Source organism: Drosophila persimilis, unplaced genomic scaffold, assembly GCF_003286085.1.
Source record: "Drosophila persimilis strain 14011-0111.01,24,50 unplaced genomic scaffold, DperRS2 tig00000000-arrow-pilon, whole genome shotgun sequence".
NCBI classification, from domain to species: Eukaryota; Metazoa; Arthropoda; class Insecta; order Diptera; family Drosophilidae; genus Drosophila; species Drosophila persimilis.
The window spans coordinates 13,332,779-13,355,041 of NW_020825288.1; the positions used below are offsets into that span (position 1 = coordinate 13,332,779).

A 22,263-nucleotide genomic window follows, 5' to 3' on the forward strand; every position below is an offset into this window, starting at 1 on the left:
AAATGAGTTTCGGGGTATGGTTATAGCGCACACTGTCGGTCGCCTGCAGCCATATCATTGAGGTGGACTCGACAATTAAGATAAGCGCTTATCGGGACAAACAGTTTTGTACGCTTCATAGCTGGTGCTGAAATTTCAATTATAAAATGTATCGAGCTCTGATGATATATATCGAAAGAAATATATTTTATTGTGAAGAAAATGTTAATTAAAGTTATAGCTATTATGCGATTTATTATTACTGGGAGCCAAGAACCATTAAATAATATATATTTATTTTTTGATCTTTTCTTGCGTTTGAATTTTATCTGCTTCGCGGTTCATCTGTCATTTCCAGCCAAAATTCATTTTACAGCACTGTCGTACGAACAGCTGATTCGTCGTGCTCTCCTCTCTCTCTCTCTCTCTCTTCTTATCTACCCTGCTCGCTCGCTCTCTCCGCCCAACGTAAACAGCGTATTTCACGCTTTGATAAAAATGTTTTAAATCAAAAAGTGTTAATTAAAGCCGAAATCAAAATCAATGCGGCTGTGGACGCCGACGGTCGTGTGCGCGTGAACGAATATTAAAACAGGAAAAGCAATCAAACAAAAGAACAAACAATTTATTGAACAGCAGCAGCAGAGTGCGTGAGAGTGTAAGGTGGCGAGAGCGAATAGGCGCAAGTTTGCATATTTTGTGTTTATGTTCTACCTGACATTCGGCAGCTTTTGCTGTGAATTGTGAATGTAGCCACAAAGTGAACGAGCCGAGAAATCACGGCCCAAAGCGAATAAACAAGAATCGTAAAAAGAACGGCCATAAAACGCAGGTCTCGCTCCGAGCTCCGAGTCTGTAAATTAATCCAAATCAAAAAGTTGCGTTGTGGCCAAGGAATTAGCCACTGCTGGACAGTCAGCAGCCCCCAACCAAACCGACAATCCCCCAAACGAGAGCCCTCCAAAAGCTGGCTGAACGGCAGCGCCATGGATGATGAGTTCAAGCTCTGCTGGAAAAACTTCCAGGAAAACATTGCCAGCGGATTTCAGAACCTATACGACCGCGGTGATCTCGTGGACGTGACCTTGGCCTGCGACGGCAAACTGCTGCAGGCCCACAAGATAGTCCTGGCCATATGCAGCCCCTACTTCCAGGAGATCTTCACCAGCAATCCCTGTCGGCATCCCATAAGTGAGTATTCCAGCCATCTAACAGATGTGGGAAGTACATAACTTCTGACATGTTCTAAACTTGGGAATTGCTAGAAATTCCTTTTGTTTGCTCAAGTTGTTCACGCCGCCACAGCCGTCGCTGTCGTCTGTGCTCCGTAGTCCGTCCGTCCGTCTGTCCATCTGTCCATTCAGCCAACCAAAGTGCGCTAAAAATGCAAAGTTATACGGCGGTAAATATACAAACTATGTATGTATGTATATGTATTCCTTTGTGCAGTGCATATGTTAGACATGGCTAAACATCGCCAAATGGCGATAGATATTTGTCATTTTATCACTGATAAAGTGCACAAACCGGGGGGACACTGGGTCCTCGTTTGTCTCCCTCCCTGTGGCTCCTGTCCGGCACGGCACCCGTCACCCGGCACCTATCTATCTATCAGTTTATCTAAAAGCGCCCGTCAGCCTGTCTGTTCGTCACTGTTGTCAAATGCCAGCCCCCAGCACGATATAAATCAACTTCTGTATTAAGTTCCGTGACACATTCAACAGTTATCAGACGCCGAAGAGAGCAGCAGAGAACTCCAGCCACAGTTCCAAAGCTGCAGCTCTAACTAATGGTGGCAGCACGTGTACCAGTTCGGAGGCAAATAAAATGATTTCGCTTGTCATAAATCTAAAGGCAAACAAGCAGGAGGAGTAGCAGCAGCAGCAGCCGCAGTACGAGTACGAGTACGAGTAGAAGTAGGAGCTACGAATCGAGGTCTGATAATCCTCCGTTGAGCTATGCTATTGACGCCACGTTGTCTCACCCGGCTGCATGCGAGAACGGGCTGCATGGACTGCACGGCTCTCTCCATGTGTGGTAACTGCAAGAGTCGTGTCTTTGGTGGCTTGTTTACTTACGCTACGGATACGCATATGCATTGTGATAAGAGGTACACTCCAATCGAAGATTGGGTGCGTTGCTGACCTCATCAAAATGTACTCCACAATGGACTCTACTCTAGAATGGTATATGGATATGATATCGCTGACTGCCTGACTGCCTGACTGCCTACTGCCTGCCTGCCTGCCTGCCTCCCTGCTTTGTGGGTGACTCTATTCCATGTTCAATTCTGGACGGACAGAGTCCGTGTTATACACGGCCAGCCCTGTGCTGCACGGTGGCTTTATCTGATCAAGCGGCAATAAAAACTAAGGTTTTATCTTTTCAAGTAGCAGCAGGAAGGTGCTACCTACCAACAAATAAGGTACAAGAGGTATTTCCAAAGATAAAGAATATTAATATACCCTATAAATAATGGTAACGGTATGTTGGCAACTTGGGCGGGGGGTTGGAAGTTATTAAAAATAAAGCAACTAAGCAACCAAGCAACCAACAGCAACAACTACAGCCATCATCGAGGTGCTAACAAGCCAAATGTGGTGCGTGTTACACAAAAACCCACTCGATCGGTTACCAGTGCCATCCATCCATCCAGCCAGCCATCAAACAACAATAGTCTCAATATTTTTATCTTTTTATCGCGTTTAACAATCATTTATTGCCCAACTGAGCAACTGGGTCCCCAACCATCCAATCCCCTGGCCACTCGAAGACTCCACCATTTGAGATATTGATTAGACGACGACGACGACTAGCACGGGTTTTGTGATACGCTCTCCGTCCGGGACAAGTGGCCAAGTGCCGTGCTATATGTATCTACGGCACACAGCTGCTCGCCGAGCTAATCCTCGAATATTATCTATTTCCATGCCGTTTAAGTTTTTATTATTGGCATAAACAACTCGGACATCGGACATTTTCGTTCTCCACCTGCCCACAGAGCAGAGCCCAAGTCGTTTATCAGCCACTTTGCTTTGGGTATCACTCTTAATCGTAAAATAAGATTTTGAACTTATTGCCATTGTGTTGTGTTAGATAACGCACTCAGACGAATGGCAAATGGGTCTGGGTCTCGTGTGATATTGGTGGCTCTCGAGGACCAGTCAGCCATGGAAATAGCCCCAGCCCCAAGCAACCGGAGTCCAAGCGATGCCACCACTCCTATCCGTGTACCTCCCGTGTACCTACCGATCTCCACTACCAACCACCCCTCCCCATTCACAACTTCAAGTAGCTGTTGCTTAGCAGCCATAAATGTTTCGCTGAAATAATATAATATCGATCGATGGACTTGTCGTAAATATCAAAAAATAACCAATGTTATTTATACATATGTGCGTACGAGTGTGTATTTTAGTGCCCAAAACAGAAGCAAAGACGTGCTGTTTATCAGGCCCCATGGTTGAGCACATTTTTTGAGGTGGAAGTACTTTTAATACCGTTTATCCGGTCCTTTAGTTAAGATCAGCGGTGACAAGTCTTTTTTGGGCACAATCCTATATCAGCGAAACTCGAGGCGAGCCTCAATGCCGGTCATTCTGAACATGCGATGTATGTTGTTCTTTCAATGCCCGGGAATTCTCCTTTGCAGCAATCGCCTGTGCGTCTTGAGCACGAATGTGCCGCGTCATGTGCGTGCGTTGGAAATATTCGGGAGCTAGGACGGGGCTTAGATTAATGTTGATGATGAAGTTTAGCTTCATACTTGGCTTTTCCTGAACTGTAATCAACTGATCTGTAATAAAGAAATCATTTTACGACCCTGGAAAACTGAGATAGATCCAAATAGATATTGAGAGCAATTGGAATAGATACTGTCAGGAGAGTCATCTTTATATACAAAAGTACATCTCGACATCTTCAAAAGCTAAGAATCCTAAATAATATTTAAAGAGATTTTGATTTGCGACCCTGGGAAGTTGAGATAGATCCAAATAGATATCGAGAGCAATTGGAATAGATACTGTCAGGAGAGTCATCTTTGTACATAAGTACATCTCGTCATCTTCAAAAGCTAAGAATCATAAAGAATATCTACACCCCAAAAATTGTTAGAATGATCGGCAGGCGATCGATAGGTGAACTAAAGAATTTGTCCCATCTCTTTGTTCAGCATCTACTGAACAGGTCAAAATCTTATGGAACGTTATAAAAATCCTAAGAAATCAAAGGAATTCTACAAATATGGCTACATATAATGGGGTTTTTATACCCGATACTCAAAATGAGTATTGGGGTATATTAGATTTGTGGTAAAAGTGGATGTGTGTAACGTCCAGAAGGAATCGTTTCCGACCCCATAAAGTATATATATTCTTGATCAGCATCAATAGCCGAGTCGATTGAGCCATGTCTGTCTGTCCGTCTGTCCGTCTGTCCGTCCGTCCGTCTGTCCGTCTGTCCGTCTGTCCGTCCCCTTCAGCGCCTAATGCTCAAAGACTATAAGAGCTAGAGCAACGATGTTTTGGATCCAGACTTCTGTGATATGTCACTGCTCCAAAAATATTTCAAAACTTTGCCCCGCCCACTTCCGCCCCCACAAAGGGCGAAAATCTGTGGCATCCACAATTTTGACGATACGAGAAAACTAAAAACGCAGAATCGTAGAAGATGACTATATCTTCTAGAGTGCAAAATCTGAACCAGATCGTATAATTATTACAGCCAGAATCACGAAAACAATTTCACTCTTTCTCGCTCTGTCTCACTCTAACACACAGGTTTCATGGTCGGTTTTGCCAATTGCAAAATATGAGTTCAAGGATCTCAGAACCTATAAAAGCCAGAGCAACCAAATTTGGTATCCACACTCCTGTGATATCGGACCTTGACCGTTTCCTGTCCAAATTTCGCCACACCCCCTTCCGCCCCCGCAAAGGACGAAAATCTGAGGCAACCACAAATCTCAGAGACTATTAAGGCTAGAGTAACCAAATTTGGTACACACACTCCTTTAAGATGTCACCATAAAACGTATATCTCAGAATTTCGCCCCACCCCCATCCGCCCCCACAAAGGACGAAAATCTGTTGCATCCACAATATTGCAGATTTGAGAAAACTAAAAACGCAGAATCATAGATAATAACCATATCTATCAGGTTGCTGAATCTGGATCAGATCAGATCATTTTCATAGCCAAAAGGAGCAAATCAATTTGCACTGGCTACGCAGCGCCCGACGTCACGCTCAGACTGATTTTCTGTCTCTCTCGCACGCACTCTTTGTCGTGTCGTTAAATATTAGCGGCGTCTGCCGGAGGAGAGCCATACTGACTTAGTATCGGGTATAACCGTAGAGTTGCGGTGTCCGCAGCAACTCACAACGTTCCCCCTCGTTTTATCCTTTTTTTTGTAAAACTACAAAAATTCTAAGTTTTTTTTTAGAATTTTATACACTGTAGTTATTAATATCTTATTCTATAATTGGTTGGTCATCGCTGAAACTGAAGCGTATTTGGAGGGTCAGCCAAAATCGTTCTATAAAACCGGCATCGAACGTTTGGAAAGGCGTTGGACTGATTGCATTGCCCTAAAAGGAAACTATATTGATGAATGAATTCGAATTTTGATGTAACTCTTGTGTTTTCTTTGCTAGACCGGGAACTTATTGCCCGATATGTTATTGTAGATCTATTGGGTAAGCCCCTACTACGACCCAAAATAGAGAGATATCCAAAGGTCGTAATTAAATCGTTAGCAATTGAGTAAATATTTGAATTCCTAATAGGATCATATACAATTCTCATCCTTTAACAGTATTTTTACTAGACCAAACGATTTTTGGATATTCTATGTGATTCGAAAGTTATTATTAAGGTCTATCAATTGCCCTTATTGAAATGGAATCCTTAAATTCATGGCACTGATACTTTCCCAATGATATATACTTTTCTAAATGAACCTTTACGTTATATCCGTGTAGATTTTGTTTTTCAGGGATAATCCTTGAATGGCTTTCGCTTTGGGCCTTGCCCACACGATACCCCTTAATGGCCTGCTTACGTCGCTTTTATGATCCCTTTCATATAATATCAAACTTTGACTTTGAGCATATGAAATTTGATAAATGGGGCTTTTATGAGGATTGTCAACACAACAATTAGTAATTTATGGGCTCCGAAATGGCAGTAGCCGCAAAATTAGATTGTTTAGCTATCGGCTAAGCTATGGGCTAATCCCTAGTCCAGGTGCCAGGCCTAGGCCTTCGGAGACATTGGCACTGGGGAAAAGGTGATACATATATCGACGAGTGCGGAACCCAAGTCGGAGGCATGAATAGAATCTATCCAGAAGGGGGAGAGAGACACTATATCAATGTATAGCTGGCCATTGTGTGCCGTTGGGTTGGCTGGAAGTGTTGTTGGGGCTTCTTTTAATTTTTTATCAGGTTGTACTACTACCAGTACGACTATTCGACTACTCGACTATTATGGCGTTTTCAGAGATAACAAATATTTATGAATGTCAAAATGAGGGGCAGCCCACTCCACTCCACTACTACACTCCAACGACAACGAGGGTAACAACAACAAGATCCTATTGGCGTTCTGATTCGATAAACATTTATCATAATCATAAAATAAAATTGTTTTTGAAATCGATCGCCTGCAATCCGATTGGTGGAAGCGACTACAGTGGGCGTGATCTTGGCCATACTTTTGTGGGTGTAGCAGAGTGCTCGTCCCGAAAGAGACGAAACGAAACGAAACGAAACCGAACCCAAAAACCTTAACCGAAATATATCTTTGTCGAGTTGTCGAACCGGCAAGCCATCGTAAGATCTCGCACCCTCGTCTTGATCTATTTATGAGACTGATATCAGCGGAGATCACTTCGGGGTCAGCGGCACATAAAAATTCCCCTTGGCGTCGCGCTGCTCGTGTTCCGCTGTACATCGGCTGGAGCACAGAAAAGATGCCCGAATTGGACATTTTGGTGTCTGGGATGGTGGATGGTGTGGGTCTTATCAGCAGCATACACACGGATTTATCACATTTTCCGTGAACTTTAGACAAAGTTTATCTACAGCTCCGGCATAAATGGTTTATTGATTCGCTGGCAGGCTGTGTGTGCCTGTGCCTGTCGCTGTCTCTGTGTCTGTGGATCTCTTTGTCTCTTGATCCAGGGCCAGTCTCTATCGCTATCGATTCCTGGGATGCCCATTAGTATCTGTGTTTGCCCAGAAAACTAATATAAGCTCTGTGTTTATACGTAAGCCCGTATCTATCTGGCATCACCAGTCAAGCTCATGTGTAGATCAGATCGGCTTGGGATTACAGACTGTACTCTCCTCTCCAAGCTATAGGCGTACATTCATACTCCTATATATTGCATACATACATACATATGTATATTGCCCGGATTTTGATCTTCGCAGTGCGAACGGCAAACGCAAATACGGACATGCCAAAGGCAAAGGCCCAGGCCCAGGCCCAGGCAGCCAGATAGATAGATAGACACGAGACAAAACGATCCGTAATGACGACTACGGCGAATGATAGGGCAAACACTTGATGGCTGCTGCTGCTCCGTCATTCCGTCCTCAGATTAAGCAACAGACGAGAACTGATCGTCGGATTAATACATTCACACATACATACATCCATCGGCATATTGTACGTGGATGTTTGTATATTAAATTGTTATTGAGAACAAGTGATAATATTGTTTTTAACTAGATGTTGATGCTGTGAGTCTTGCACAGTGGTCTGCGATCGGGAATGAAATGGCGGGGAAAATCCTGGACGAATGTCGGGGGAATTCTCGCAGAGCTGGGGAATCCCATTTCATAAACGTAGATTGATTAAAGATACTACGTGGGGAAACACTTAAGGGAGGGTCAGTTATGAATGATGGGTTTATTGGTGTATTTGGAAAAAGGAGAAGGCGGTGATCCCAAGGACCTCTGTTGTTGATGTACAGTGACGGCAGTAATTGGAGTAATTCAGAGACCGAAGAGCTTGAGCAGAATGTGAAGGAGCTGGAGGTAGGAAGGATGTGGTGCAGAGATTAGTAAATATTATATAGCATATATAAAGATTAATTCCAATAGACAGCATTTAGTGTCTATAATATTCCTATATCCATTGTGTCTCTCCTCCCTTCGGATATAACCGATTCGCACCACTGTGCCGTGTCCGTGTCCGTGTCCGTAGATCGTAGAATCAGTTTCGAGTCCCGGACAGCTTCAGTTCCACAGTTCCTCAGTTCCATAGGCCGTGTCGAGCGCACTCCGATGATATGTCATGCTACTTATTTTATAATTACTGCTGTTGCTGCCCCGCCGCTCCCCTGCTGCTGTTGCTGCTGCTGTTGTTGAGGTTTATATTTAAGTTTTCAGATTTCTTATCGTAGCTGTTTTTATGTATTGATTTAGTATTTGAACGTTTCGATGATAACATCTCCACTATGAATGTGACCTCCTTTCGGTCTGTGGATGATGTCGAATGGTGTTGTTGTTGTCGATCGGGCGGGGAACAGACATATGCGCCTTATGTAAACGTTTCACCAGCTAGTACTTGGGGAATTTTCGGGGAAACAATCACTCAAAAAAATATTAACTAATTCTCTCTCAACTTGCAGTCATTCTCAAAGATGTGAGCTTCAACATTATGCTGGAACTCTTGGAGTTCATGTACCAGGGCGTGGTGAACGTGAAGCACACGGAGCTGCAGTCGTTCATGAAGATCGGACAGCTGCTGCAGATCAAGGGCCTGGCCACCAACTCCAACTCCTCGCCGGCGTCCAGTGCATCGGAGAAGTCTGCTAGTCAACCGCCCAACCATGGCCAGGCGGAGGAGTCGTCCCCCAGCAATGCCCACAATAACAGCCACAGCAATAGCCATCACAACTCCAGCAACAGCGCCAACAGCACCGCCAACAACAACAGCAACAACATCACGAATAACAGCAGCAGCAGCAGTACCTCCAACAGCAAATCGGATGCGGATCACTGTGAAGCCAAGGGTCAGAGCACGCAAAGTAACTCGCGGACCACTTCGCCAGGCGGTGCCAGCAGAGCCTCCAGCGAAGCCAGCCACCTGTATGCCCTGAATAAGCGACCAGCGCCTTCCGACTTCAGCAACGACTCCCTGTCAATCTACTCGGGAAAGCAGCAGCGGCGTTCCATGAAGGAGCACACCGGTGGGCAGCACGAGGGCAGCAGCGACACTGCGGATAACGGCGCCATGCTGGAGAACCCCCTGAACACGGAGGAGTTCTTCCTGCCCCCCATTCCGCACATTTCGCTGGGCGAACCGCGATACGATCTGGGTGGGCTCAAGCGGGAACAGGATGGCCATCATGGACCGGGTGGAGGAGGAAGTTCAGGCAGCGTTGGCAGTCTCAGCTCCTCGGCCTCCTCCTCGACGGCAGTCAACACGCTCCGCAATCCCTTTGGGCCGGCCTTTAATCTGGACTACAACTTCTACAAGCCGAGCGGCAACAATAGCGGCGGGCCGAGCGGTAGCTCCAATAATTCGGGACCAGGGTCGGGAGGCATCAGCAACAATGGATCCTCTGGCCTCGGCCTCGGCCCCGGCTCCGGCCCCGAATACCCGAATGAGCTCTACATGCCCAACGATTACTCCAAGAACTTTGCCAATCATATGGACATACCGTCAAGTAGGTGTTCCACAAATCTCCTTTCCGGATTACTTAATTTATGTTTCACTTTTCTGTTGCACGTAGCTTGGCTTTCATTTTTGATTTTGATTTTCATTTTAAGCTTAATATGAGTTGTTTTTTGCTTTGCATGCCACTGCGGCTCTTCATCCACACATCATCATCATCATCATCATCATCATCGTCATCGACATGCATCCCAAGTACTTACCAGCCCACTTACTAGCACTGTCCCCTAAATGAGGATTCAGGCTTAAGGCACGAGGAGTGGAATAAGGAAACCCCAACGAATAATGGGAATAATTCTTTGTTTGTAAGGGGAATGTTTTGATTAGCTATTGCAAGCAGTGAAAATTCTGTGAATTCAGTGAAAGAATATGTATTGTATTCAATCAGTTTGTTAGATTATATCCATTGATATATATTTGTCCGTTGATTGTGAAAGTGAAGCTGGATAGCAGAGATATGAGAATAGTATTTACACATGTCATGAGATTCTGGTCTTAGTTTGGGCCTAAATCCTTTGATTTTTTCTTCTGAATGTACAAAGAACACAAGAGCCGTTTGCTATGTTATTATTTTTGTGAAATTTAGTGCCTTTTTACGACCCAACCACACTCACAACAAAAAACAGCTCAATCGCTCCTAACTAGGGCTTATTAACCCAATTAAACCCAACTAAAACACACCGGAATCATATATGTATGTAGAATAGAGTTCCCTATTTACTTTGATCCTAAACCTTGGCTTATTAACCGAATCGACGCCTAACCACCAACCGCACACAGTCTGAACAAACGCACACAGCCGCTTACTCCAGCAAAGGTAGCAGGCCACTCTATGATCCCCTGGTGGCGCCGCCTCCACTTCCCCGAAACAGCTCCCCCCACCCCTCCCCCTCTCTGTAAATAACATCCGTTAAGACGTTCCAGTGAAGAACTGTCCACTAATGTCGTTCCATCATTGTACGTTTGTTTGTTGCCCGCTGCGGACGCTGCTTGGCGCTGGAGCAGATGGCAGCAACATGGTGATGCTATCCACCACCTCGCTGCTCCATGGCAACTGCGTGTTCAATCGCAACAACACGGTGGCCACGCAGCAGGGCATGAAGACCTACTGGCTGTGCAAGTCCTACCGGATTAGCATGTGCCGGGCCCGCTGCATCACCCACCTGGGCAGAATAATCTCCGCCACGGGCGTCCACAACCACACGCCCCATATGCGCGGCAGCCAAGGGACGGCGGCTGCAGCAGCATCCGCAGCTTCGGGTAGTAGTGGCAACCCCCCAGTGACGATCTCGCTGGCATCCCTCCCCAATCATAATCAGCCCGGCGGCTACTCCATTGCGGATGGGAGTCACATTGGAGCGGATCTGAATCACGGCGGCGGCCCCACCAGTAGTCGGTTGGGTGCAGCCAGCAACATGTTTGCCAACCAGACGTCACCTCCGGCAGCAGCCTCACATCATCACCATCACCTGGGCCAGCCGCTGCCCAACCTCCTGGTGCAGCATCATCCGACAGCGCCGCATATGGAGCAACACGGCGGCATGGGGACTGGAGCGCCACCCTCGAATGTTATGCACAATCCCAACCTGATGCATTTGCCCATGCAGCCGCACGCCCATCACCACCACCAACAGCAACAGCAGCAGCAGCAACAGCAACAACAGCACTCTCCCCACGCCCACCATGCGACAGGAGCGCCGCCACCGCCTGCGTCCCAGCACCATCTAGAGCTGGGAGGGGGCCAGGGCGTGCTTCTCTCACCCGCTCATATGCAGCAAAGTCCGCAGTCGAATCGAAGCAGCCACTCCATGCATGCCCAGGAGTCGCCGCTGGGCATCAAGAGTCCGCCCCCACCACCCGGAGAGGAGCAACAGCAGCAACAACAACAGCAGCAGCAGCGAGTGGACATCAGTTCGAGTGCCGATGGGTCGGCAGAAAGTGCTGCCGCGGGGACGGCGCATGTCATCAACTCCATTACGATATCCCCCAGCAGCAGGCACAGCTTCAAGATGGAGAACATTTAAGGTTGCAGGCTCCGCTCCTGGCGCACCGCTCTAGAGGAGCTCTAGGCTTTAAGGAGGAGTAATTTATTGCGGCTGGAGCCGCGTAGCTAGTGTCTGTAGTAGAAATTGAATGCGACAACAAATTGAATATGATTCGAGTCGCACGTGTACATACTGACGTGTATATCTGTTTGATAAACTAATGCAAAATGATAAACTAATACCACTCACGCAGCAGCGGGCGCTGTGGAATAAGTTCCAGATTAACCCTCAACCCTGAAACCTGAAAACTAAAGTCTGGGTGCATTAATTTTGGACTTGTTTCACGGCGCTGGGCGTATATATTTTATGTAGTATGGGTATTCTAAGGGTATGCTCTCCACTAACCATCCGGTCCGTCAGGTAAGTCCGATCTGCATGACACCTACACCTACACACACACAAACATACATACAATAATTGGGCTCATTCGTGTACGTCCTGGCATCCCAAAAACATAACCTCAAAGAAAGTAAAGAAACGATCCAACGATCCACCTCCCACCCATACACACACACACACAAGCAGAATCCACAACAGCAGCCTCTCCTCAACTGCAATCTTGTCCACTCTGTATTATAGTCGCACCCGGCGAGCACTGGTTCCAGGGCAAACTGGAGTTCATGCTGAGTCAGCGGGGCAAGCCGCTGCTGGTGCACGACGGCCACACCTTCGGGATCCAGTACGTGCGCAAGGACAAGAAGTACTGGCAGTGCAATCTGTCGCGCAAGTTCAACTGCAAGGCCCGAGTGACCACCACGGACACGGGCGAGATTATTGTGACGAACAACGAGCACTGCCACACGGAGATCCGACAACACCTGCGCAAGGACTACCAGCGAAACAAGGTGATGATGAATGCGCTGATCAACTTGAGTACGAACCGATTCGCCGATCTGCGGCGGCATAATCTGGCCGGGCTGGGGGCTCTGCCCATGGTGCCGGGTGCCATGTCCCAGGGATCGCCAATCGATGAAGTCGTGCAGAATCTGCACGATCTTGCCAAGGCCTCGGCGGAGGCCAGCCAGCAGCAGCAGCGGGCGCACGAGGCCATGAAGCAGGACATAGACGAACCGTTGGACTGCGGGCTGCGCAGTTCGGTGGCGCTCGAGGAGATGGCTCGCAGCTTCATGGCCAACAAGCCCTCCATTGCCTTCCCAGGACACGAGTCCAGCGGTCATAACATAAATGATTTGGCCAAGGACGACTCTTGGAAAGAGAAGAGCGAAGGCGATGTGCACTAAATAGTTTCGTTTCCGTTAATCAGGGCTGCATCTGGCGCAGCGCCATCTGGCGGAACGTAGCAACACTACGGTTTGGCGGAATAGACTTCAATTCAAAACGTGGACAGTTAAGTACAAAAATGGAATGATTGCAATAATACTCAAATACACTAAAAGACAACATAACCAAACCAATTCCAAAGAATTTAGGTAATTAAATACATATGTAAACGTACAATTTATTAGTGAATTTCCAGCAACGCGCATACATGAATTTTTATCGTTTTTATTGTACGTTACGTTAGTTTTACACTGTAATAAATGTTGAATTTTAATAAACTTTTTTTATAAACATCGGCTTCTCTACATCTAAATTATATATTTATCACGCGACTCAGCTTCTGAATGCGATTGAGCAGCAGATCACCCTGCTTGATGGTGGCCTGGTACTGCCAATTCTTGTTGTCCGGGCGATTCGTCTCCACAATGCCGCCGACGCGATCCACCTTGGCATGCAGCCTACCAGCGGCGATGAAGCGTGCCAGCTCCTGGTCGATGTAATCCACAGTGACCCCAAAAGACTCGGCCATGTACTGAAGCGTGAGGGAGCGATAAGACTCCAGTAGTTGGGTGTACCCAAGGATACGCATCTCTCGCACGTAGTAGCGGTAGTGAGGGTGGATGAGGTAGTCGGAACGCAGCTGCTTCTCGACCACAGCTAAATGTACGTAGAAATTCTCATACTGACAGTTGTAAAGGGAGAAGAGGAACTGTTTGACATCGGGCAACCCGTGCAAAACCTCCTGAATCTCCGAGCCCTTGATGACTTTGTCGCGTAGCTCGTTGCGCGGCAGGGCTATCATGGACACATACACTGTGTAGCGCACAAATGTGGGGTAGTCCATAAGCTCGTACGAGGTGAAGGTGCTCACGGTGTCCAGGAAGAACGTTGCCGCCGCTTTGAAGTCGCGCACTGCAACGGAATATACTCCCTGGTACACCTTCAGACGATTGCGGCGATCCCAGTCGCCGCCCTCCTCAATCAGGTATTTTGCCTTGTCGATGTTACGTGTTATTAAGTCGTGATCCAAATAGAACAGACCCAAACGGATGAGGTGGAACACAATGTCCAGGCGATGGCCCAACGAGACGGTCTTCTCGTATGTCTTGCGGAAGGCTGTCTCAGCAGCGGCTTTGTCGCCAATGCGGCACAAATACTCCGACTTTTTCAGGTTAGCCTCGCGCACCTCCATTTCGCCCAGATTCTTATCGGCATCTTCGATGGACGCATCCAGTTGTTCGATCTCCACGCGGTTGTTCTCCTTCATGCGCGTCAACAGATCCTTGTCCACAGTCCAGCCGAGTTCAGTGCAGATATGTTCGTACCATGGTGCCATATTATCGGCCCGTATGGCGTCCAAGAGTTTTGCCTTTAGGCTCACATCTTGTTTGTGCTCGGCCAAAGTGAGCAAAAACTTTGTCTGGGCCAGCTCCAGGTTTGGGTTCTTCTCCAAACCCTGCTCTTCGAGGTTTTCAGCAGGCATTTTGTTTATTTGTTACTTTTCGTTTCGTTTAACACAAAAAAAAGTTAAATTTCTCGCACGAAAATTAAATTTTTGTTTTTTTTTGTCAAAGCCGCAGAGTCATGTACAGTGTGACCGAGGATTTATTGATCAAATATATCGTTTGACCCTCAGAAATATACGAAAATATACGGTAACATTTTCAAAATATACCGTAAATATACTGACGGAGACAAGTTCTATTATACAAATTCCTCTTTTTATATTTGAATTATATTAATAGCTATATAAAACCACTAACAATTTAGAAATTGTCAACAAAAGATTTTGGCGAAAAATGTCAAAAAAAAAACATAAGGGAGTCATCAATTGCTAAATTCTGATATTCCTCAAACTGGGAGATTGCAAGATGGGTCTTGTATATGTGACATACACACTTACGTTTCATGTCGTTCTTGAACTTTATTTGTTTAAACCCTGTTTTGGTTAAAATACAATAAAAGTAAGGGCTAAAAACTTGCCAATCAAGTATGGAATTGATTCATCAATCGTATAAAATTGTCTGGGCATGGCTAAATGTTCTATATAGTTAATAATATTCGACGGAATATCAAAAACCAGGAATATTTAAAATATAACTTAAATTCGTCAGTATATTTACGCTATATTTCTGAGGGTTTGACGGCATATTTTAACGATAAATCCGCGGTCACACTGATCTGAAAAGGGGAGTGAAATTGATTTTCTGATAAAAATTTTCCTGAATTTTCTCGGAAATCCTTTGGGGCAAACTTAGCATACAGGTTCTCTGGCCAGGCTTCCCAGCAGACAACAGCGCACAAAATGATTGGTGGTTTGTTTGTGTACAACCACAAGGGCGAGGTTCTAATCTCGCGAGTTTATCGCGATGACATCGGACGCAACGCAGTGGACGCCTTTCGGGTCAACGTCATCCATGCCCGCCAGCAGGTGCGATCGCCGGTGACCAACATTGCGAGGACGAGCTTCTTCCACATCAAGGTATGCACTTGCCACGTCCACCGGATGCACTATCAGTATTAAGCATCCACTTTAATCTTTCAGCGTGCCAACATTTGGCTGGCGGCGGTCACCAAACAAAATGTCAACGCTGCTATGGTGTTTGAGTTCTTGCTGAAGATCATCGAGGTGATGCAATCGTATTTCGGCAAGATCTCCGAGGAGAACATCAAGAACAACTTTGTGCTCATCTACGAACTGCTGGACGAGATTCTGGACTTTGGCTATCCCCAGAATACGGATTCCGGTACTCTCAAGACATTCATTACGCAGCAGGGAATCAAGTCGGCCACTAAGGAGGAGCAGATGCAGATCACCTCCCAGGTCACCGGACAGATTGGCTGGCGGCGCGAGGGCATCAAATATCGGCGCAACGAACTATTCCTGGATGTGCTCGAGTATGTCAATCTGCTAATGAGCCCCCAGGGCCAGGTTCTGTCGGCTCATGTGGCCGGCAAGGTAGTGATGAAGTCTTATTTGTCAGGTAAGGATTTGCTAACTAGTAATGGAGGTCTCATTATCGTTGTAATGCTTCACTTTAGGCATGCCCGAGTGCAAGTTTGGCATCAACGACAAGATCGTAATGGAGTCGAAGGGGCGAGGGCTCTCTGGCAACTCCGAGGCGGAAACTTCGCGTTCCGGCAAGCCAGTGGTCGTAATTGACGATTGCCAATTCCATCAGTGCGTCAAGTTGAGCAAGTTCGAGACGGAACACTCGATCAGTTTTATCCCGCCGGACGGTGAATTCGAGCTGATGCGCTACCGCACCACCAAAGACATTTCGTTACCATTCCGTGTTATTCCGCTGGTGCGCGAGGTGGGACGCACCAAGATGGAAGTGAAGGTGGTGCTCAAGTCGAACTTCAAGCCCTCTCTGCTGGGCCAGAAGATTGAGGTGAAAATACCCACGCCTCTGAACACCTCGGGTGTGCAATTAATCTGCCTCAAGGGCAAGGCCAAGTACAAGGCCTCCGAGAACGCCATCGTGTGGAAGATCAAGCGCATGGCGGGCATGAAGGAGACGCAACTCTCGGCCGAAATAGAACTGCTCGAAACGGACACCAAGAAAAAATGGACCCGACCACCAATTTCCATGAACTTCGAGGTTCCCTTCGCTCCATCCGGCTTCAAGGTCCGCTATCTGAAAGTGTTTGAGCCAAAGCTGAACTACTCCGACCACGACGTGGTCAAATGGGTGCGCTACATCGGACGCAGCGGCCTCTACGAGACCAGATGTTAGACAATCAACCAATCCTGGAGCAAGAGTATCACAGTTGAATTTAAATGAAAAGAAAGGAAAGCGTATAATCGGCCCTCATTGGTATTTCCTCAATCAAATTGAACAAGCAGTTAATGTATTCCAAAATTAGTTCCAGCAAGACGGCGGGCATCCAAGTAGTGGGCCCCCCACCACCATATATCGTAAATCGTATACCGCTGCTACAGCCTCCGCTCCGCAGGCGCGCTGGCTATGCGGGCGAGGCGTTCTGTGTTCCCTATACACATACCATTACCTACTATTATTTACCATTACTATTTAATTGTAAAAACTATGTTGTTTTATATGCGCGGCGGAGCGCTTCTCAAATCTCACGCTCACGTTTTCACAACTATTGATTATTATTTGTATTAACCGTATTATATATACAGATATTATATATGTATACTTTTTCAATGTGCAAAGAACAAAGGCGAACGATGCAACTAAATGTATTTAGTAGGCCAATTCTCTCTGTCAGCGCTATAAATATTGATATTGATATTCAAGTGTTAATAATATTCGAATTGTTTAATAAATAGCATGATATATATAACAAATTTCAGCATCTTTGGATAGATGTTGGTAACAGCTGGTAGCTCCAATTAATATTTGTTAGATATTCTCTCCCACAATACCATTCAATTACCCGGGGGATAGATTGTCCACAGTACATATGATAGCAATACTCTAATACAATTAAAACAAAAGTATTGTGGTATTCTTTTTAGGGGAACATGCTAATTATACGCGAATACATATTTATATAGATATATGTAGAGAATAGTATCAGATGTACATATGTATAACCGGCACAAATGTGGAATGTACGACTATAACTTTTCATACATAGTAGCCACGATTAAACTCTAGATGGTTCCATTTATTGAAAGACTATGTGAATACAAAGAGCAGAGCTTGCCATACATATCTTTACAAATGTGTTTTAAATAATGACTCATTTTAGTCAAGCCACAAGCTTTATTTAAAGTGGTTCCTGACACATCTTGTTCGTGACAAAAAGTCACTAAAAAATGCCGAAAAAAGAAACATTAGATTGGAAAGCTTTGCTATCTTTGTCAGGCCCTTGCATAATTTTACATTGTCATGAAATCAAATCAGCTTTTTAGGACTGGCCAATCAGTTCGCCCCAATCAAAACCTATTGAAATTTTCAACGAGCAAAGTTCATTTTGGTTAAACTATTAGCTCCAGCTGTTGCCATCCATTCCCGAGGAGGAACCTTGACAATTTTAACATCTAGATATTAATTAATTTGACTGGAAATTTTTAAATTAGTCAACGGCTTCCGGCTCTCCTCCCCAGCGATAGCTCTAGGGAAGCTTTTTTACTTATCGCCCAGCCGACGGCTTATCAGCGATAAGATCCAAAACAGGTAGCGTCATTTCGTGATTTCGTTAAGGGGTAACACGGACACGTAACTCTCATGGAAGACATAGTTCCTGATGTTGTGGATAGCGTGCCCAAGGGCAGGCTGCAAGTTATGTACGGGGGAAATCTCTTCGTAGAGCAGGGCAACGCGCTGACCCCCACACAGGTGAAGGATGAGCCGAAAGTGACCTGGGAAAGCGATGAGGGGCAGGAGCGCGATACGCTGCTCACCCTACTCATGGTGGATCCAGATGCTCCAAGTCGGGCGGATCCTGAATTCCGTGAGATTTTGCACTGGGCCATGGTCAATATTCCGGGAGACGACCCATGCCGGGGTTACGCTCTTGCTGAGTATATAGGCGCGGGTCCGCCGCTAAACACTGGACTACATCGATACGTGTTCCTTCTCTACCGTCAGCGCGAAAAGATTGAGCAGACAGCGACCATACCAAAAACGTAAGTGATCGTAGATCAACAGGAAATAAGTTTAAATCTTCCTCGTTTTTTCAGCATTCGCAAGGGACGCCTGAACTTTAGCGCCAGGGACTTTGCATCCAAGCACCGATTGGGAAGTCCCATTGCGGCCAACTATTTCCAAGCACAGTACGATGACTATGTGCCCATTCGCAATAAACTGTTCACCGGTTAGGTGTTGTTTTTCCAATCTCATGCCAAGTGGTGTTTTACCTGCACCGGCTGAATAAAGTCTACCCAATCGCTTATATGGCTATCGCTACGTGAAGCTATCTATGGGTGGGAATTAGGCGTAAAGTGCACGCCACTGATTAGAGGTTCTTGGTATCGTGGCGATAAAAGGCGCACACCTAGGGATGTGGGCCAGAGTCACTGTCTTACCGCAAGACCGAACACATCAGCTAACATGGACACCGCCGGCATTATTCCAGACATCATCGACGTTAAGCCCAAGGCCAAGGCCACCATCACCTACCCCTCCGGGGCTCAGGTGGAGTTGGGCAAGGAGCTGGCTCCCACACAGGTGAAGGATGAGCCCACCGTTGTCTATGACGCCGATGAGGGCTCTCTGTACACCCTGCTTCTGGTCGATCCCGATGCACCAAGCCGCGAGGATCCCAAGTTCCGCGAAGTCTTGCACTGGGCCGTGATCAACATTCCCGGCAACAAGGTCTCCCAGGGCCAGGTTATTGCTGAGTACATTGGCGCTGGTCCCCGCGAGGGATCTGGCCTGCACCGCTACGTGTTCTTGGTGTTCAAGCAGAACGAGAAGATCGCATCTGACAAATTCATCAACAAGACGTGAGTACTGTTTTCTGTTCCTCCCTGGCACCTTTATTTGATTGTCTTCTCGTTTTCTTGATCCATACAGGACCCGCGAAGGTCGCGTCAGTGTTAAGGTCCGTGACTACATCACCAAGTACAACTTTGGTGCTCCCGTTGCCGGTAACTTCTTCCAGGCCAAGTACGATGACTACGTGCAAACCCTCATTGCCCAGGTCAAGTAATCTAAGCCTAAACTGTCCAGCTTTCTGTGAAATAATAAATATTGTACCGTATTTAATGTAAATTCCAATATATTACCTTATTTTTGGCTGCGGGAGGGAGTCCAAATCAATCAACGTTATCAGTTTTATGGACAGAAAACAGAGAGCCGCTCCAATGAGCTTTCAGGCTGGGCAGAGATTCGTACGAGACAGCAAACATCATCTGGGTCTGGTGCTATTCAAGCACAAAAACTGGATAATTGTCTTCCCTTTTATGGTACCATGTTTATTAGTTAATAGATACAAAATAATTATCAATTACTTAGGCCTTTCCCCATTAGTCATGACAGAAAAAAATTCGATTTCAATTTGCATGTCACTTTTGGTAATCTCAAGACTTTTTGTTAAAGAACTCAGCCACAAGTTTGTTAAATTCCTCCGCGTAGCGCAGGTGGATATTGTGCTTGCCCTCGGGAAACTCATGATATTGCGCCTGAGGCAGTCGCTCCTTTAACCACGGCACATGCTCGGCCGCAATCATGGGATCCTTCTTGCCGTGCAGTATGAATGTGGGAGCCTTCACCTGCTCCACTTCGGACCGACAAAAGTCGCCCTCTCTTTGGTCGTAAAAGGAACAGGCAGCATCCACCCACTCGGCCCACAGTTGAGCGAAGCGCTCCACTCCATACACCTTCTCCATGGGCTCCCGCATGCGGGGTGACCACTTGGCCACATCCCGGATGTTACGAAGAGACTTTACTTCCTCCTCATTCAGGTAGGCGCCAGCGCCCCAAATGGCAAGTTTATCGACGGCCTCTGCATGACGACCGGCCACAATCAGCGCTGTGATACCGCCATCACTCCACCCGAGAATAGAGAACTTCGGTCTGTCCAGGGCTCTCATCAAGTCCACGGCTGCTTGGGCATCCTCCCGGAAGAATTCCAATCCAAACTTGCGCAGGGGAGGCACTGATTTACCGTAGCCGGGTGGATCCCAGGCGATGATCGTGTGCTCCGGTAAAAGCTTTGGCAGCTGATCGATTTGAGGCTTGAAGTCTGTCCAGGCCGATCCCAGGGCACCGGGCATTAGCAGCAGACTCCGGGGACCGCTGCCGCACTCCACGATATGCAAATCAATGCCATTAACTTTCACTTTGCGCTCCGTGTGGACGGTACGAGAGAGGCGCGGTGCCAGACGGCCCAGGCGGTTCAACATTATGTAAGATTGGAGCGGACGTGACTCTCCAGTATGGCAACAAACTAGTCGTTTCGTTTGTTTGGAGTGCACTCCACTTTATTGAGATTTGATTTACTTGTCTTGTGCAAATCCTTAGCTGGTGGAGAGCAGAGCAATGGGTCGTTGTATTTGATTGTTGATTTTTTGTATTGATTTGTGATAAGAGCCAGCTGTGATAAGAGCCAGCTGGAATATACCGAAACATACCGTCTCATTTAACAAATATACCGTAAATATACTGACGAATTCAAGTTATATTTTACATATTCCTCGATTTTTCCGTCAAATATTCCCAGCTATATAGAATATTTAGCCATGCCCACATAATAAATAAATTTTCTACTTAACTGGCTAGTTTTTAGTCCTTGATCCTTTATCTCGATCCTGATACCTACGGAGCCTGGGAGGACAAACATTATCTCCATCCTATCATATCCTTTTCCCTAGGGTGTGAAAACTTTTGTTGCCGGTAATCATTGTTGTCAACCGGTTATGCCAACTAATTCCTGGTTATTCTTTCTTCCGTCGAATATTCCCAGCTATATAGAACATTTGGAAATGCCCAGATAGTTTTATCCCAATTCTCAATCAATTCTCTACCCGACTGGCTTGTTCCAAACAATTGCATTTCTATGGATTTTTATGAAATTTCTAATTTATTTTTGCTCTCCAGGTGGAAGTAATGTACAATGTCCGATAGCTGACGATAGCGATCGATTGATCGCTGGAAACAGCTGGGACTGCAACGAGCATGGCAACTCTATATTGGCGCGCAACTCAAAAGCTTTCCCCTGTTCAGCTTTTCCCATTCTGCCGAAGTCCGTTTCGTTTCGTTTCGAACGTCACAGCAGCGAAGGACAATGGACAGCACGTGTTGGCATTCGCAGCTCTCCTCCTCGTTCGTCGTTCTGGAGCGTGTTTGGCAAAATTATTAAAAACTAAATGCATGGAAGCGCGTTCCTAGTGTAATGTTAAGTGCGTGATGGTACTCTCGTCCCCCAGTTAATACTCTTGAGTGACGTGGATTTATCGTAGCTCTGGCCTTGCATTTGCACACTCTTGGGAGGGCACCCATTACTGCCGCCCACACAGACAGAGGTCGAGACAGGACCCGCTACAATTTCCATGGAAAATGCAAATCGAATTTGACACCGAGTTGTCGAAGTTGCGTAGTAAATGTCAAGGCATTTACACGGGTCGTCTTCGTGTGTGGGTGGCCACACATGAACATACATACATATTTGTATGTACAATGCATATGAACCAACACATGCAGCGTCGGGTATCCCTTCTAATACGCTTCTAGTGGTGCAGGTTATGAACCTGCGTATTACGCATGTGTGAGTGGGCCGTATGTGTGTATCTGTGTGACTGTGGATATTTGTGTGTTAGTAGTACGCATATGCATGCCTCGTGCGA

At 46.4% G+C, this 22,263-nt stretch overlaps 6 protein-coding genes across 9 annotated transcripts; 4 read left to right on the plus strand and 2 right to left on the minus strand.

Annotated features, from left to right (window-relative positions):
* Positions 1 to 516: 516 nt before the first annotated feature.
* Positions 517 to 13,078, plus strand: LOC6587392 (protein abrupt). 4 transcript variants are annotated; one of them, XM_002013535.2, is made up of 3 exons: positions 517 to 1,170; positions 8,624 to 9,664; positions 10,678 to 11,905. In XM_002013535.2, exons 1-3 carry the CDS (start codon positions 966 to 968, stop codon positions 11,694 to 11,696), a joined length of 2,265 nt encoding a protein of 754 aa, XP_002013571.2. In that variant the 5' UTR covers positions 517 to 965; the 3' UTR covers positions 11,697 to 11,905. The 4 variants fall into 4 exon arrangements, with proteins under 4 accessions (XP_002013571.2, XP_026840516.1, XP_026840518.1 ...); XM_026984715.1 differs by lacking the exon at positions 10,678 to 11,905 and adding an exon at positions 12,297 to 13,078 and having other exon boundaries at positions 526 to 1,170; XM_026984717.1 differs by lacking the exon at positions 10,678 to 11,905 and adding an exon at positions 9,768 to 10,358 and having other exon boundaries at positions 527 to 1,170.
* Positions 13,079 to 13,156: 78 nt separating this feature from the next.
* On the minus strand, positions 13,157 to 14,523 carry LOC6587424 (26S proteasome non-ATPase regulatory subunit 6). Its single transcript, XM_002013537.2, has one exon. The coding sequence runs from the start codon at positions 14,479 to 14,481 to the stop codon at positions 13,312 to 13,314; it is 1,170 nt and encodes a 389-aa protein (XP_002013573.1). The 5' UTR covers positions 14,482 to 14,523; the 3' UTR covers positions 13,157 to 13,311.
* Positions 14,524 to 15,199: 676 nt separating this feature from the next.
* On the plus strand, positions 15,200 to 17,296 carry LOC6588334 (AP-2 complex subunit mu). The gene is made up of 3 exons (XM_002013538.2): positions 15,200 to 15,480; positions 15,544 to 15,982; positions 16,041 to 17,296. The coding sequence occupies exons 1-3, from the start codon at positions 15,304 to 15,306 to the stop codon at positions 16,736 to 16,738; spliced, it is 1,314 nt and encodes a 437-aa protein (XP_002013574.1). The 5' UTR covers positions 15,200 to 15,303; the 3' UTR covers positions 16,739 to 17,296.
* Positions 17,297 to 17,968: 672 nt separating this feature from the next.
* LOC6588530 (protein D3) lies at positions 17,969 to 18,869 on the plus strand. Its single transcript, XM_002013539.2, has 2 exons — positions 17,969 to 18,603; positions 18,658 to 18,869. Exons 1-2 carry the CDS (start codon positions 18,203 to 18,205, stop codon positions 18,794 to 18,796), a joined length of 540 nt encoding a protein of 179 aa, XP_002013575.1. The 5' UTR covers positions 17,969 to 18,202; the 3' UTR covers positions 18,797 to 18,869.
* Positions 18,870 to 18,997: 128 nt separating this feature from the next.
* Positions 18,998 to 19,690, plus strand: LOC113567365 (protein D3). Its single transcript, XM_026994945.1, has 2 exons — positions 18,998 to 19,422; positions 19,493 to 19,690. Exons 1-2 carry the CDS (start codon positions 19,028 to 19,030, stop codon positions 19,626 to 19,628), a joined length of 531 nt encoding a protein of 176 aa, XP_026850746.1. The 5' UTR covers positions 18,998 to 19,027; the 3' UTR covers positions 19,629 to 19,690.
* Positions 19,691 to 19,867: 177 nt separating this feature from the next.
* LOC6588084 (valacyclovir hydrolase) lies at positions 19,868 to 20,973 on the minus strand. The gene has a single exon (XM_002013541.2). The coding sequence runs from the start codon at positions 20,821 to 20,823 to the stop codon at positions 19,999 to 20,001; it is 825 nt and encodes a 274-aa protein (XP_002013577.1). The 5' UTR covers positions 20,824 to 20,973; the 3' UTR covers positions 19,868 to 19,998.
* Positions 20,974 to 22,263: the final 1,290 nt, after the last annotated feature.